This window comes from Zootermopsis nevadensis, unplaced genomic scaffold (genome assembly GCF_977971745.1).
Source record: "Zootermopsis nevadensis isolate Lab colony 2312 unplaced genomic scaffold, Znev_1.0 Znev_ptg000030l, whole genome shotgun sequence".
NCBI classification, from domain to species: Eukaryota; Metazoa; Arthropoda; class Insecta; order Blattodea; family Termopsidae; genus Zootermopsis; species Zootermopsis nevadensis.
In genome coordinates this window covers 10,685,849-10,703,666 of record NW_028259162.1, presented here as the reverse complement: position 1 = coordinate 10,703,666, position 17,818 = coordinate 10,685,849, and the positions used below count along the sequence as shown (strand labels likewise).

The 17,818-nt window shown below is 41.2% G+C and overlaps 1 protein-coding gene across 11 annotated transcripts in view; it reads left to right on the top strand.

Annotated features, from left to right (window-relative positions):
• The window catches only part of dlg1 (MAGUK family member discs large 1), a 338,246-nt gene that overhangs the window by 283,482 nt on the left and 36,946 nt on the right, over positions 1–17,818 (top strand). For all 11 annotated transcript variants that reach the window (XM_022067362.2, XM_022067361.2, XM_022067363.2 and 8 more), the window contains 5 exons: positions 71–106; positions 6,488–6,763; positions 8,072–8,293; positions 13,058–13,208; positions 13,752–13,851. In XM_022067362.2, coding sequence (XP_021923054.2) covers positions 71–106; positions 6,488–6,763; positions 8,072–8,293; positions 13,058–13,208; positions 13,752–13,851 — 785 coding nt within the window. The remainder of the gene's footprint in view (positions 1–70; positions 107–6,487; positions 6,764–8,071; positions 8,294–13,057; positions 13,209–13,751; positions 13,852–17,818) is intronic.

The window sequence follows — 17,818 nt, the reverse complement described above, 5'->3', positions numbered from 1 at the left end:
TAATTCCAGGACATTGTCATTCTTCCGACGTTTCTGTACAGTAGCTAATGACATGTTCTGTTTGTTTCAGGCGCACACGCCACTCCTGTCAGGAGATAACAAACATGTAAGTACTCCACTTTCTTGCATAACCCTTTGATGCCGACATACGACTAAATAATATTAAAGAATTTAGGCCTTACCTCGAAGAAAACACAACATTTACCGTTAAAAAATCAGCTGGTCAATGCTGTTTAGGGAAATATTCGCTGTGTTCAGTGATAATCCTACGAAACCCACAAACGCAGAATGAAACGTTATTGGTTGTTGAGGCAAACTCTTGCATGCATATATACGAGGGTGAGTCAAATGAAAACCGTAAAACTGAGATAAAAATTCGAAATATCGCCCCATTGTCCTATAAGTTGGCAGACATGTTACCAGTGCTATAAAGAGTATCCTATAGGTGGCAGTATAATGCAGACAGATCGCCATCACAGTGCCAGTTTGAAGATGGCTGCTCCACTAGTTACATGCACGAAAGAAGAACAACGTTCTGTAATTCGTTTTTTGATCAGTGAAGGTGTGAAACCGATTGAAGTTCATCGACGGATGAAGGTTCAGTATGGTGATGCATGCTTGTCACAGCAGCAAGTGTACGAGTGGAGTAGGAAATTCAGAAATGGTGTGACGTCTGTGGCAGACGCTCCTCGCCCGGGTCAGGCGCACAGAGTTGTGACCCCTGAGTCTATTGCAGCAGTTGAAGCCCTAGTGATGGAGAATCGCCGAGTGTCGGTGGATGAAATAGCCGAAACTCTTGACATGAGTCACGGATCAGCACACCATGTCATTCATGATGTGCTCCAGTTTCACAAAGTGTCTGCAAGGTGTCTGCCACGGCAGCTTACTCCAGAATTGAACCAACGACGTGTTGACGCCTGTGAAGAACTTCTGCGGCGCCTTGAATCAGAAGGTGATGGCTTCCTCTCAAGAATCGTTACTGGCGATGAAACTTGGGTGCACTACCACCAACCGGAAACAAAGAGAACGAGCAAGGAATGGCGTCATTCCTCATCACCAAAACCCAAGAAGTTCCGGACGCAGCCGTCTGCAGGGAAGATTATGCTGACTCTCTTTTGGGACGATCGAGGCGTACTCTTGGAGCACTACACGCCTCGGGGGAACACTATCACCAGTGCCTCATATTCAGATCTCTTGAAGAATCATCTTCGACCTGCAGTCAGATCAAAGCGACGTGGACTTTTGACTAGAGGTGTCCTTTTGCAACATGACAATGCTCGGCCCCATACTGCCCGTGCAACAGTTGCAACAATCCAAGACTTGCATTTTGAGTGTCTTCCATATCCGCCATACTCACCAGACCTAGCCCCAAGTGATTACCACATGTTTGGGCCACTCAAAGAGGCGATGGGAGGAAAGAAGTTCCGTTCTGATGAAGAGGTACAGCAGGCGGTGCATGAGTGGTTGCGCAGACAACCACAAGAATTTTTTTCTAGAGGAATCCATACACTTCGTAAACGCTGGAGGGCCTGTATTGAACGAAATGGAGACTATGTAGAAAAATGATATAGTTGCGTACTGCTTTCATTCAATAAATTAAATTAATTTTTTTTTCGGTTTTCATTTGACTCACCCTCGTACATAGGCCTACACACACAAACACGGGTATGGACCAGACCACGAAGCCAACAGCTGAAGAAGACCATGGAAACACGGATGATCTGCATCCACCATCTTATGTTGTATTATTGCACCACATGTACCTGACTTTATCAGTAAAGCCTAGGGGTCATATAAATTCCTCTTTTGTCTGCCGGACCGCTGGCTAGCAGACAGTGCGCATCCGGAACGTCCTGCGACCGGCCATCTCGACACAGGTTTTCCTTAGTTTTCCTCTGTCTTCAAGCAAATGCTGAGATGGTTCCCAAGTTCCAAGTTGCCACTGCATGCTACTCATGCAGCCCTCCCGATTTAAATTAATCAAAATTTTCCACCCTTTAAAGTCGTCAAAATTTAACCCCCCCCCCCCAGTAGAAACCTCTAAATTATTCCAAATTAATAGCCTCAGCTTTCTCTAATACACAATTCAGTCTTTTCTGCCAATTATCGCACTAACGTCTTCACTCTTACTTTATCATTAACAGAAGGACGAACGGGCATTGCCTGGGGACCTTCTAATTATAAGATGATCTTTCTCCCCCCCCCCCTGAAATCGAAGTGTCTCTCACTTCTCCCCCACAAATTTCCTCTCTCTCTCTCTCTCTCTCTCTCTCTCTCTCTCTCTCTCTCTTCAAACACGGGTCAGGTGCATAAAGATTGTGCATATTTTATGTGATCGGTACCGGAAGCAGAGAAATAGTAGTTGACATTTCTTAGTATTTGGGACGTCTCAATTTTAAATCTCGGCCTAGAGACCAGGTATCTTTTCACGTGTTTCGTATGTTTCCTCAGGAAGGATATATAGTGCATTGCTCTCTTCCTCCCACATTTTGCATTTGTAATCGTCCATTCATTTATTTTCACACTCATTAGGCCGGTAACTTCAGAATTTTACTTAGTGTCTTCAAATAAATCAAAAAAACGAATGTATGGCATCATACTGAAATGCTACGGGACTTCTGTGCTTAAGGTTACGCATACCGGTAATTAGATGGGCGAACTCGTTTCTTACGTGTTCTTCATGAGAGCACGTAAGCCACGTAGACGCCTGCGTGTTGAGACGACAATTAACTCGGCCGACTGGGAATTCCCTTCCGACTCAACAGCGCCTCGGAAGATGAAAGTACTTGAGCGAAAATATGCGTGACTGCAGAACAGACTTCTGTCATGAGTGTTTGTCATCATTTCACTTGAGCTTATTTGTAACATTTTTGCAGTGTAGACAGGAGTGTGGGTTTTCGTTTTAATATCCGCTACGAAGGAATTAACTGCTTGTACAAAAGTCTATCTAAGCGCCCACCGAGTTCCTGAGTTAAAATGTAATATCCGCTCTCACGTTGTGTGTACAAAACAGGTGTGTGCGGTGGTGGCTTACCTGTCTTGTTGTTAAGGGCATTGATCCGGTACACGGATGTCGTTATTGATACTGTTATGTAACACCCGATGTTACGATAACCCTTTGAAGTTAAAGTTCATATAAATAAAATTTAAAGGTCTATTTCTTTCCGAGAAAACAGCGCGTCGATATCACAGAGGTAAATTGGTTAGGTGATGCTGTTTAAGGAAATTATTGTTTGCCGTGAGAATTATGCGAAACTCATAAGATGAGTAGTTACTGATTTTTAAGAATTGTGTTATGTGGTCGGAATGTGGAAGAGGAAACACACATATTGTTCCAAAAACTAAATTGCCAGTCTGCAACGTAATAATGTACATCACGTTATTTTGTTGAGCAGCATCAGAATGCCTGAGTGCTTGTAAAATATTATTTCCTGTGGTCTTTCATTCGTGTTATTCATAATGTAGAAACTACGTCTCATTTCGAAACGTGACCTCTTCCAACATTAGAGTGTCTTTATAAATCCTGTTCACACAGGCGGTATTATAAGTCCGTAGTAAGACAACGCGGACATACACGAACATTCACGTCTGGCATTACTAGAATGCGCCTTCCCGGGGTGTAGCACTGCAAAACCGCTCGGCTGTTGTTGGATTCGCTGTCTGACCATCTTCTTAACTTGATGAAATTTACACGGTTCGGCTAATCTGTATGAAACCATACTGCAAATTTAATTATGGTGGTCGAGTGTGTCTTGTAAGTTTCATATTATAGGTTTGGGATTCCAAATGTTGGTTATTCAAACTTTACAAAATGCCCCCTTGCAGTTGGTAATTAATTTTCGTGTTGGGGGTAATTAGTTTCTATCAAAAAATATGTTGTGCATGATGGAATTTGAAAGCTTCTTAACTTTCTGTCTTCTATTACTGCACTCCATCACTGTGCGTGGACCAAACATACTGCGCCCGAGACCTGGACAGATGTAATTTCTTTCAATGTCAGGGGTATAGCCCATTTCCCTTCGTTAAGCTTTTACTACTGCAGGGTTATATCCGTTATATATAATTAAACCGCACTGCCCTCTGCTTTTAGTTTTTCAGAGACCCACCTCTCACTGTCTATACCAGTTCGCGAGTGGAAACGAAATTACGTATGACAGTTTGGGTGCAGGACAATAGCACTTTTGCTCTCTTTTGTTAAAATGCGTGAATGTAAAGGCACAAACCACACACGAGAGTAAAAACCCATGAACGTTGCCCTATATTTTTTGCTGCCTGTACTTTGTATCAAAGCAAAGCACGCATTTGCCCTTTTTTTTTTAGAACTCTAATATTCGTAATATACTATTCGCGCATTCAGTAAAAGTAGTTAGTGGTTTAATTATTTTTCTTATTGGAGTGTCAGGTGGTTTAGGCGTGTATGTATTCATTAGTAATACTATAGTAGACTATAAAAATGATAATCACATTAGCCCTTATCTGGGTTTCTTAACTTCCATGCATTAATATTACTTAAATTTTGCAAAATCTTGTATGTCTTCGCATACAATAATATTTTAGATCATTTGAGGACATATCTGAGATGATGCTCAGGTAATGGATTGATTTTCGTGTAATTTTAAGAAGAGATTGTGAAGGAAGCGTCGTTATAAGGACTGAGGAATCAGATACGGTGAACGGGAGGCTTTTTGTATGCGAGTGAATCGATAGTATATAAGAGGTTCGACTAGGAAAGTTTTGCATTGCTGTACAAGTAATTAAGCCAGCAGCATGTGAGTTCATAAACGAAAACCACATCGGCTATTCAACCATGAGCCTCAAATTATTCACGAGATTGTAGACGTGGAATTATAAAACCAGTGAATACAGGATAGACGTTCCCACCAGGAATTCGAACCGCGTACCGCTACTGTTGCACCGCAGTTTTCGATAACAGTCTGTTGTAAGTGCGCTTGGTACCGGTACACATCTTCTTGGTTGAATTGCACCATATTGAGATAGGGGTCTCCAAGTTCAGTTCTTCCCAGGAATATATCTGACGATATGGAAACAGTTTTTTGAAGTAAATACGTCTATACGGAAGGGTCATTCGGCAAAAAAGCGTAACGAAGATGTATAAGATCCATACCAATAATGTGTAAATATGGACCGGCAATGGTCAGCTTTTATATGAACTCCTGCGTGCATAACAATTCTTTACTACTTTACCTAAGAAACTAATTGTTATGTCATCTGTTTACTCGACATTGTTGTGTTTCATTACTGCCGTCAACAATCCGCTTTCATTATTGCGGAAAGAGCTGAGCTGTTAATCGATTGTAGAAGAAGTGCGTCGTAGAGTAGATAATTTTTTGTGCTGGTAAAAACGTTTTAGAATATCACAAGTACTTATCTTATATAAGAATTATTACATTACATTACAGAGACGTATTTACGTCAGATTCTCCGGAACCGTGGTTACACTGTCCATTTTTTTCTCTGTGGTAAAGTTTAATTAAATAAATATACGCCAACGAAACTACGAAAAGGCAGCAGGGTGAGTGATTTGTATTTTTGTGTAGTAACACGTAATGTAGTTTTTCACACCGTCCCCACCAATTAAGCCCTAGATACTTTACAGCAGTACCGAACGAGTGTGTGTAATACATAACACAGTTTCACGTCCTCTTGCTTGCCCTGTTCAAATGCGATAACGTAACCGAAGCCCCGTTTTGTTATTTCTGATCTACCGTAACGGCTTGTACTGGAGGGAAAGAGATAAAGGTACGAAACGTGTAAAGGGGAGGAGAAAATGAAATGTTTTTTTCTGCTTTCAATATGATTTTTACAAAAGTATGTAGTCCTACACTTGGATTATGGAGGCTTAATAACGGTATTTGTACTGGGAATACGTTCATGTACCAATACAGTATTTTATATGCGCCTAATATGACGTATTAGCCTCATATGAAGTTGGCACCTTCCTGAGATGAGTTTAATAAATACTGTGCCCGTCATCTTCCCATTCTCGGTTTTTCATGAATTAAATGCAGTTAAAATTTGAAATTCAGGTGAGATTTGAGGTTCTAGCGGTTGCAGTGTCATGTAGTCTAGTAGATGTTTAACAAGGTTTTAGAGGTCCTTGCAGCCTACGTCATCATCGCCCGTATTGTTAGGTGTTGTAACCTAACGTAACCCAACCCAATGTAACCTAACCTAACCTAACCTAACCCAACCTAGCCTAGCCTGACGTAACCTAACCTAACAGCGATTTTTCTATTCTCCGCCATGGCCAAAACTTCTCCATTGTCTGCCCAATGAGGACCGCGATTTTCTCCCCGTTGCTAAACTAGCCTAGATTTATAATGTGTCAGGTTAACCACCGTGTCTCTTTAACAAATTCTTGGCTTGGTTCTTTAGTGCCGGTGTAGTTTTTACTTTTTCATCCTAGGTCCCAATGTTCTTCGTGCTCTGAGAGACGAACAACCCACCTTAACATTGTTTGCCGCAGATGAACGGCGATGCTGAGTGGGAGTACGAGGAGATTGTTCTGGAAAGAGGCGGTGCAGGGCTGGGGTTCAGTATCGCCGGCGGCACAGACAATCCGCACATCGGCGATGATACGGCCATCTTTATCACAAAGCTAATCCCAGGCGGTGCGGCGGCGGCTGACGGAAGGCTTCGCGTTAATGACACCATTTTGCAGGTCAATGATGTGACCTTGGTGGAAGTCCCACACGCTGCTGCAGTCGATGCGCTGAAGAGGGCCGGCAATGAAGTCAGACTGGTGAGTATTATTCCAAGTTAAACGTGTGGGAATGTTGGAAATTTGTTTATGCCTTACCTCGGAAAAATAACGTAGCAAGCCTCAGCAGGAGCGAAAAATGTAGTGTCAGACGACGATACGTGCGGTCGCAAGGTCAAGCTGCCAGGAACATCGCGACAGAACAAAACTCGAAGTAAAACAACTGTCATCACCCCTGATTTATTAATTTTGTTGTATTGTTTCTCCTCTCATGAACGCCACACTTTGCGTTCACGTGGGCCTACTGTTTAAAAGCAGAATAAATACTCTTTCGTAAACTGCATGTATCCCTGAAGCGATCGGAGGTTTACAGAGTTGCACCTGTTTAAGTCTGTGTGTATGGAGTGTCCACATTAATGTTTTTATATTTGAAATTGTAACTTCAGTCATACACTACAAGTTTATGACTTCTTGCATTTCATTAACTTAACAGTCATTATCTGCAGCATAGTCTAAAAATGTTAAGCATGTCTCTGGTAGAAACAACTTTTCCAGAATGGGATTACCAGTTTTTTCTTCGTTTCGAAATACGGGACATTCTTACACGCAGTCTGCAGAGGTATCAAGCAGTGGAAATGATGTGAGTTGTGTGTGACGACTGTGAACATGTAATATTGTGGCCTTGTAGGTCATGGTGTAGTGTAATCTTGACATTACGCAAGATTATGGTAACTACGGTATGTAACAGACGTGATACCTAAACATCTACGTGAGTCCAAAGTCAAGTAAAACTTCGTGGTAGGATTCACACCAATACAACTAGCAGAAGGCGACACGCGGTAGATGGTGCTTAAAGTTCCCCCCAAACATTGGAAAGCTCAAGTTGTACAAGGAAGCATTCATTTCGTGCACGAATGTGCAGCTCGTATATCGCGTGTCAGCTATCGATTGTTACCTGTTGGTAGTTGCTTAGGTGTGAATCCTGCTAAATGCAGTCCATAACCCCAGTCAATCACACTGCTAAGTGTCGATGTGATTGATGCAGGGGCGGATATGCGTCATGTGTAAGGTCGCAATTTAAATTATGCGTACTTTAGTAGCAAGTCCTCTTAAACTGTGCCAACAGAAAACTCAATCTGCCACGCACTGCGCTTTAAAATGCACGGATTAAGTTATTTCGACACAAATAGCATTGCAGGTTATGTTTCATTGTCGCTACAGTTAATTTAACCATGTTTCACACTGTTTTCTGTTTATGAAATTTAAATTGTTCGCTTTCCATGCGTCATTTGAAGTGATTGCATGAACAGGAACGTGTTATGTGGAATTAACAAACGAATTCTGCTGCAGTACGTCCGAAGACGCCGCACTCCTGGGAACATGCGCTTGCTTGAGATTGAGCTGCTGAAAGGCACGAAGGGCCTTGGGTTCAGCATTGCTGGTGGAATAGGCAACCAGCATATCCCGGGTGACAATGGCATCTATGTGACGAAGATCATGGATGGCGGCGCGGCGCAGATCGACGGCCGTCTCCAGGTCGGAGACAAGCTGGTCGCAGTCCGCAACACGCCGGTGAGTGAGAGAAAGGTTTTCTCTGGTAGAGTTTAATGTATCACTTCGGTTTTCAGGAATTTCCCGCATCGTTGCAGTTCTCGTCTTCAGGTAGAATGTCTTTGTGTTTGGGGGGCGGGGGGCACGGACGATATTAGAAGGATATGGTAATAGACGGTGAGTGACAGGTGAAATGCATCATGATTGGACAATGAAGGAGCACGGTGCTTTGTATAATCCATCTGGATTTACAGCTGTAGTGATTTACAAATGACTGGTATCTGTCTACTCCGAATATAATAGCCAATGTCCGTCACGCTTGATTGAAAGAGTGGTACAATAAATTGTGTTACTGCCCAACACAAAAAACTTCATTCCCATAAACTTTTAAGGTTCATCCTCCGTCTTTTGTGCATTGTTGGACAGATTGGGTGTTTGATGGCGTCGAAGTGGTTGTTTGCAAGTCTTTGTTAGTTACCTCGTAATTGTAGCCACATTCTTTATGCTACCTTGAACTCACTGCACTAATATCTGTGCAACACTTACGACCGGTTCTGAAAGCAGGCCATTGTGTGGTGTAGTATGACTAAATATATACGCAGAGTGCCCCAAAAAGATGTATAAACACAACCATTACACACGTTACCATTGTGTATACATCTTTTTGGGACACCCAGTATAAGTTATTTGTAATTTTTTCACATTGCTTTCGACTCAGACTGCATAACGTCGAATAACAACATAATTAATGAATTGGAAAACGTGGAAGGAAGTGCTCGTGGCCAAATTTAACTTACTGCCCAGGCAATTTGCCTGCAGGGAACGAGACTTGAACCCGGAACATCCGTAATTCGAATCAGTAGTGTGAACCGATCGGCCGTGATGTTTGGTGACCTTTAGATTACAAATTTAGTATTTTTAATTTAATTTCATGGCAGTTAATAAAAAGTATTTGACACATTACTGAGTAATGCATAAATAAATAGACTTCGTCGGATTAATGGCGTCTGTAAGGAGCTACTTGATGGCACCAGCCGAGAAATGCGCCTGTTGTACACATTCCACGTTGTCTCCGTGGATGACATTTTTTTAATAATTCTGCTACTGACAGATTTTTTCTTTTGCTTTCTATTGTGGCAACAGTAATTGACGTGAAGTCGGAGACTTTTCAGATATTAGTGTCACCTGTCTGTTGGTCCTGTAATTGTCTGCTTCTGTTTGTTTGATGATATTATTTTGTTTGTGTCTTTCTCACTCGCTGTATGGGCACTGTTCCGACTGCATAAGTAAGATTTAGTTACACAAGGTTTATTTAATTTCAAAATGAAAATTGTCCGTCTCTGAAACATCGTCTGAAGATTTAACTTTCGTTGACAAGAGTGAGATCATATTGTCGGCAAAGAGATATTGTCAGATAAATGTCGCTTGAGATGGCTGTTTACATTTTCTGCATTTTCGTAAGTAAGGGGTTCATAGAATGATAAAAAGCTGGGAATAAAATAGAAAAGAGAAGGGTGGACTAGAACAATAGAGTAGCTGAGACATCGAGAACTTATACGCCAAACATCGCAAGGCCAGTTATATGCAGTATAAATTCGTAATAAAATTAATTAGTTCCTGAACTGCAGAGCATGGTTTTTATGTAATGTGCTTGTCAGTATTGTGGTACAGCATTGGAGGATGATGCAGTTAGAATAATAAATAGTAACTGGGAACATGAGAAGATGGTTATGAGAACTTTGTACAAGATACGCCAGGCCTTGGAACATGTTTATAATGTTGCTATGCTGTGCTGTAAGTGGGTTGGGTTCTGCATAATTTTAGACGTGAGCCAGTATACTGATACCAGTAAAACCTCAAACTTCTCTGTAGCTAAGACCACAATATAACAAAGAAAACCCTGGATCCCGGCGAGATACATCACAGAGACACAGGATGCTTATATAGACTTTGGTCCCTATAAAGGACTTCATATAAGCTCGCACATGTGAATGCCTTGGATTACTATATAATTTCACTGCAATTAATGTTGGTATAAAAGAAACAGGATGGTTCCAGATGAACTGAATACGATGGTGCATATATATAGTACATTTCTTTTAGTGCACACCTGCTTTTTTATCTAAATTCGTATTTAACTGATATTAATTGTGAAGTTGTTTGGTAGGTAAACGTGTAACGAACACGCACATTACTTTTACACAAAGCGAAATAAATCTCAGTTTCAGATTACGTGTAGAACAAATTGACAGACTCCTATTTGGAATTACGAGTAATTCGGTGTTCACTGTACATCTACAGTCACCGTACATATCAACTTGTAAACCGAGCTGTTTTGGAATGCACCTTAAATACCCACTACAGTAGCATACTGTTTTAGTGCTAGGATATCAAACGCTACCTGGTTTTTGTAATAATTTTCACAGCATGAGAAATGGCACCCTTCCTTACTTACCATCAGTCTTCTGAGTATACAGTATTACATTTATTCTGAAAATATAACCACCAAAGATAATTTTTGTTAGCCCCAAAATATTGGTACTGCAGCAAAACGTCCGAATTGTATTCAGGAGGTGCGTCAACTCTTCTGTTGTCTCTACTGAGGAGGATTTCGTAATTCCATTACTCCACGTGAATGCTGGTCGCTCCATTGAAGTAGACCATGACAGCTTCCAGCCCGGCCGTTTTAGTTAACTGCGTAAGATCATTCTTTCGCTAAATTCAGCGTTGCGTAATGTCACTTGTTTTTCTAGTGTCTTTGAGTAAAGTACAGATCGATTAAAAGCGAAATGGAGGAATAGAATTGAGGTAGCTGTTGAATTATAAAACAGAATATGAATTGAATTTGGCGTTGAGGAAATTCAAGTGTCGTTAGTTTATTGGGTTATTTTACGAAGCTGTAAAGTTCCTTAGAAATTCTGTATTCACGAATGAAATACGAGAAGACTGTTGAATCTATAGGAATCGGTCGTGTCTGTCTCGTTTGGGAAATCCAGAAAGGCCTGTGCCACGATAATCCGTTCTCGAACGGAATTTCAACCGGCTACCTTGGTGAAACGTGGCCGCTGTGCGAACCTTTCGGTAGTTTCAGTCCAAATTTGACGTTGTTGGAATGTCACCTAGTGATAAGCTCATCTCCGGCTTGCAAGATATCGGCCTTCCGTTTCCATCTTTCTTTTCACACGTTCCGTTGGCTTGCCTGGCGTCAAAGTTTGCGAGTGGGGGGTAGGGAAACGAAGAAATGACTGGATTTAGGACGCACGGTTTTAGTTTCCAAGAGAACGGAAGGGAGAGGTTTAGCAGCATATTTCAGTTCGTTTGAAATTTAAGTAACATCAGTGTAGTAGGCAGATTACATGCGCTCTCTCTCACAGATAGGGGGATCAAATAGCAGACGGCGCTGGGAATTGGGATTACACTTGCGTTAACTTGGTTTTACCAGCACCCCCCCCCCCCCCAACATTCTTACAGCCCAATTTATTCTTCTGTCGTGATCTTTCCTTTTCACCGAGGTTTTATCTCCTGTCTGCTTTTTTTTACCATTTGTTCAATCATAATGGTGTCCGAGAATTCATTGCGAACTTTAATGCAAGCATTTATGCAAAATTTAGCCTACCGTTGCAAAGTACAAAGAAAATTAGAAAGAAACAGAACTGAGAAAATGGGCTGTAGCCTTGTGTGTATCTTTCTCGTGTCGAAAGTTGGAATATCAAAATTCCTTTTGTAGTATTTGAGGTTTTCACGGCAGTGAGTTTGAAGATGGCTGTCTTCTGGGTTGTTGTGCCGTGTCATCACCCTGATGATAGAGACAGCAAAGACCTCTGAAACGTCGGTAAACTTCTACCAGACTACACGACGCAATAACCCAGAAGACAGAACTCTTCTGTGATGATTTTCGTCGAATGAGTGGAGTGTCTTGCTACTTTAAAATGGAAGGGAGATATTAAAGCATTCATCAGAAAATGAAAAAAAAAATAATAATAGAAAAGCAGAAAGTCGCTCAAGAAACAATTTCAAAGTCATTCAGATTTGTCGGTTCGTAGACAGAATTGAAGAACACAATCATCGGCAGTGTTAAGGGCGCGTAAGCCAAAATGAAAATTGCGTCTCAATCCGCAGAAGCAGTTATGGAGTTCGCTGTGAGTTATGGCGTAATAACACATGGCGATATAGTTCCTGAAGCTGAAACGGATAGTCAGAGCACCACGTCTCGTGATGAAGTAGGTGTCTCATAGCAACCAGCGCCTTGATCAGCTACCCCTTCCCTCCCAAGACTTGTGGATTCATGAACAAGTTAGGAAATGTACGTGTACCATAACAGTTCTGACGCGTTCGTCAGAAAGAATTTTGATGCTTGCGAATGAAATTTAATTAAAGTCCGTTCAGCTCTTCTCGAGTTATATTAGGACAGATGGACAGGTAAAAGCTTATAGGCATATTTTAGCAACCTTTAGCTCCCCTAGAGGGAAGTGCCGTGATGTTTTTTTTAAAGTTTTGTTGTGAAAGAGGTTAAGTGTTAAAACACTTTTGAATGTAAACAGTCTCTCGTATCATCTTGATTATGGTTGTCAGAATTGTTATTGACGAGCGCAGTGTCAACGTAAATGAACATCTATATCAATTAGGGTTTTCAAATGACAAAGGATTATTTTGAAGACAACTCAAATTTGAAAACGCCTTTCCTCCGTTGTTACGCAACACTTTTGACTAAACAATAAAACTTTTCCCTTGAACTTGTGGAAGTTACGAAGAATATACTTGAATATTAGGCTGTTTGCTTTGCAGGTCGGAGAAAAGAACTTAGAAAATGTCACACACGAGGAAGCAGTAGCGACGCTGAAGGCCACGCAAGAGCGAGTTGTGCTGCTTGTGGCAAAACCTGAAACAGCTTACATGCCACCTCCGCCAGATGTCTCGAGTACACCGCCGCCGCCTCGTAAGTTAATTCTTCATTCATTCACCTTAATTAGTAGCGAATTATATAAACATTCTGTTACTAGTCTTGACATATGTGAGCCACCTGTTGATGTGTTTTGTCTCTATTGCAATCGTCGTAAACAGTGTTTAAATTACGATACATAAGTTAAGATTTTTTTAGAATTGCACACATTGGTTTTGAGTAGTAACATCTTGAGGTACGTTCATCGTTATCCTAAGCCTCCCTGTCCCAGACATAACTGAGAACACTTCACCCAGAAGAAAAATCATTTGTCGCTGTTGAGTCATCAGCTTGTGATTGTCATTTTGATATTGATTGAATTTTAAACTTGAATTGTGACACTTTAACCACCACGTCTTATAAGGCCACTGTATCGTAATACAAGTATACCAGTTCTTTTAAATTTCATTAAAATCATTCCATTTTACTGCATTAGGCGCAGAAAATGGCTAAATTTTAAGCTATGTGGGCAAGGTTGATATAGTGGATAAAACAGCGCTGGTCGCCTTACGTTTTACAGTTGCTTTAACTGCTTTTCAGCCCCGTTGGCAACACCAGTGCCGTATTCAGACTCGCTGAATGCGTCTATGGCTCTACAGGCCTCGACACCGCGAGCTGTCAGTGAAGAAGACATTTCTCGGTAAGTCTAAATCCACGCAGTGTTACGGACAGTGATTTGTTATTAGTGGATTGAATACTGGTTGCTTCTTTCAAGAAGGGATGTTTGGTAATGCCGATTTTTCGTTAAATTGCGCGATTGTTTTTTACGGTTCCACTGATACAGGCAAATCTCGGTTTACGAACGAGTTCCCGTTCAAAGATGTTGTTCGTTATTTGTATCTTGCATTCCTGAGCTTTTACGACACGTATCGTATACGTTAACAGCCATTTTAAAGCACTAAAACCATGTACTAAACATCGAATTGTCTATACAATACGTTTTATTATAATGTATATAATAAATATATTTTTAAAAGTTTATTTATTTAAATCTTACAATCATGTTCACCAAACGTTTGGCATTTAGTTTTATAAGGCACTCTATCTATTGGTGACTTAAAGAAATCGTAAATCGAACGTTCGTAAACCGAGAGTTGCCTGTACGTCCTTAGAACGTAATTTTCATTAGGAACGCCATTAAACAGATTACTACTATGAACTGAACGCCTGAAATGATATAAGATTCGTAAATATAATAAAGAATCTAAAGACCATTAGTGGACAGTTAGGGTTTTAGCAGGTAACGTCCATTAGAACTGAAAATGTCTTCTAATGCTTCGTATCCGGAAAGAAAATTGGCGATACCAGATGGTATCCGTCAAATCTGAAATGTGTTAAATTGAAAGATAGTTTTTGTGATTTACGTAGTTTTGATTCAGAAGCTGCATGTTTCTTCCAACTTCAGGGTTTCTGAAAGGATTGTTTTATGAAGGAATGTTAAACTGTTCAGTGCGTACTCGTGTTCCGACTTATCTACACCCCCATTATATATTGATTGAAAACTTATGCGTAGTAATTACACTGCCGATAATGCACTCATTGGGAAGAAGTTGTGTATATTGACTGGGCCATTAGTACGCTGCCACCACCACCACCACCACCACCACCACCACATGGCTGAGGATCGAACTAATGACGTACAAGCTGTCCATTCAGTTCGGTAAAAGGTGGTTTGGGTTTTAAGTAAAAATGAATAAATTGTGGTAAAAGACTGCTGCGTGGCACAGGTGGCCAATGGGAGGCAACTAATTCTTTCTCTACATCGAAAGTTAGTACTTCATTGTAGTCCTTGTGACTTCAGTTTTGTCTGTACACAAAGGTTTTCGTAGTTATTTCTTGAAAAGGATAAAACTCAAGAACTTAACACGAGCAGTCGAGAACGAGTGGTAAAATTACCGAATAGACAAAGAATGAGACGTTTGGCGATCTCCCAATGCGATTTCCTGTTTGGTCCGTCCATTACCGAGTCAGGAATGTTCAAATACCGTTTTCGCGAAACAGGAAATCCCGACTCCTCGGTTGCCTTGCCATTCCGTAATTTAAGCACAAGGCTCTTCGTGCAGACGGTCGTAAATCGCCCGAATTGGAATCCGATTGAAGGCAGTTCTGTTGCCTCCAGCAAACGTGACGTTACGTCCCAGCGTGTCATCAGCTTCCAATGCTCGTGACCTGTCCGGGCAACCTGCTTACGTACCCTGGAACTTTCTTCTCTCCTCCTTCGAATTAATCTCCGTTCTGCTTTGTGTTACTGTTTTCTTCAGGTATTTTATACGTTTTCGGGCATCTTCGTGGTTTGTTTATTCGTTCACTTAATGATGCTCGCAACTGCAAAGGAGCGGTGATCCGGATAGGATGGAAAAACGATTCTGATCTATTTGAAAGTACTATCTCCGAATTTACTGCTAGGAAGTTAGTAGTCTTTCTGCCGAGTTCGATCAAAGGCTTTCCGAACATTAGGTACGAATGCTAATATTTGCATCGTGACGTATTATTTGGTAATTAAAACCAAGGGAAATTGATCGAATACTTGGTGAGCCAGTAATTTATTCTCTTTTTATTGAATTATGAAGAATGAGATGGTCAGAACCTGTGTCACACCAAGGCGTAGACGAGAAGGGAAATAAAGTCGGCCGTTGGGAAGTGGATTCAATTGACTCAGAATAGGCTCTGAAGGCAGAGATCGACGTAACTTTAACAACAGGAGAGTTAGTCTGTGAGCTTAATGACTGTGAACTTTTGAAGCGTGATCTTGTACTATTAATTTATTTAGGGCTTAGGGTAGGGGATACTTGTGCGTGGTCCCTCTTGAATTGTTGCTCCGCGAAACAATTGAATGGCAGTTAATAGCTGTTTCACCTACTGACGTTTCAAAAAGTCTTTGGTGGTTTATTAAATTTTAACGTCCTGTTGTGGAGAGTACAGTGAAGTGTATTATTGACCGTCTCTTCTACAAGAAATTTTACCTGTGTTTTGATGTATCACATAATTATATTTCATAGACTGGGGAATTTACTGCTGTAAAACGATATTTTTCTTAGACGCTGCGTCGCCGTGTCCTAGGCAGCTGTCATGTTGCCTACCTCTCGTCAATGGCTTTGGTGAATACCACTGGATTCTCAAATAAAATATTGTAAAGTAGATTAGATAGGCTATATCTGAAGCTTTGTTTTAAAGTTAAATGGTGGATTGATATTGACAGGGAAAACCTGCCCCAAATCCCACATGGTCTGACCCGGGAGCGAACCCGGGTCTGCTTTGTGAGGGGACCGGGCCGTTCATTTTTACAGTGTAGTCTGTGTTAATTTATTTTTCGGTACGGTATTTTTCTTTTGTTTAATTTGAATATTCTGTCGCTTTTTTGTGTCCAGAACAAATTTAAATTTGCCGCGAAGAAACCTAGACCGCCTACTACTGTTGCATCAAGTTTTCTTGCTCTGAAACAACCAATAATACTTGTTTAAGATGTTCTGGGAAGTTCATTTGCATTCTTACCTACGCAGTCTTCTTCTTTTACCTTTCTCATTAACATCCAACCGTTAAGGGTGAGTAGTCCTCTTTGTCACAGTCTCTACGCTGTTAGTTTCGATTTCACCGGCGCATCTTGACGTCTCTAGTCGGGGATAATTATTTCAGGGTTGAGTGAGTTCCTTAATTGCGCTGAGGTCAACGTCAGCACATAATTGCTTTTACGCCCAGTGTTTTCGGCATCGGTACGGGTCCTTACAAGTGCAACTCTTGTATAAACAATCTCTGGGAAATAATTGAAACTCGGAAGGAACATCAGACGTTGTTCATACAAACGAGGAAAACATTGATGAAATTCCAGCGTCGTAGAGAAGGCTTAATAAACTCTACGAGAAGTAGTTTTCATGGAATGTTCCAGCTACGCTTTCCTTTGTATGCTATAAGTTTACCTTGCGGTTATTCGTTCATGATGTTTCTGTAGTCGCTCGATAGATGTCGGTGTTGAAGCGACAATCGTGCATCGTAGCGTGAAAGTTGTGAACTATCTTGTAAAGGCATGTCGTAAGTACCAGGAAATTAAAATATATTCAATTTGATAGGAAGCCCTCCCAGACAGTTTTGTCGCCTTTCAGAAAGGTGAATACCCCCTAATTGTTTCGCTAAGTACGTTTCGTAATTTCTTCTGTGTTGTAATGCTCAAGTCATGTCAGAACCTTACGTCAAATTATGAAACGACTAGCACTACTGCAGTTAAAATTTCATCCGAAATTGTCTTGTTCAGTTGCCATTGTACTTTACCATCCGTGTACGGTTTAATTTTTGTGATGGGTTCGCAGCCAATGGAAATATTTTGAACCGTCCTCATCACTGTACCAACATTTACGTGAAGGGACTGAAGAAAGCCACAGTCAGAGTTCCGAGAAATGGACCCGGGACCTTAACGAAGCGTGTTTTGTAGAAGTCAGTAAAAAAAAAAGGACGTGCTCTTTGTTACTTGATTTTCCAAAACAGTCCTAGAATTAAAACCCCAGACTGTACCTTCTGGACCTGCAACCCCCCCCCCCCCTTTGTGTTACGCGATTGGTAGTCTACGCATTGTCTCACAGTGAGTCAGTACAAGCAGCGCGCTCTGGCGATGGGTC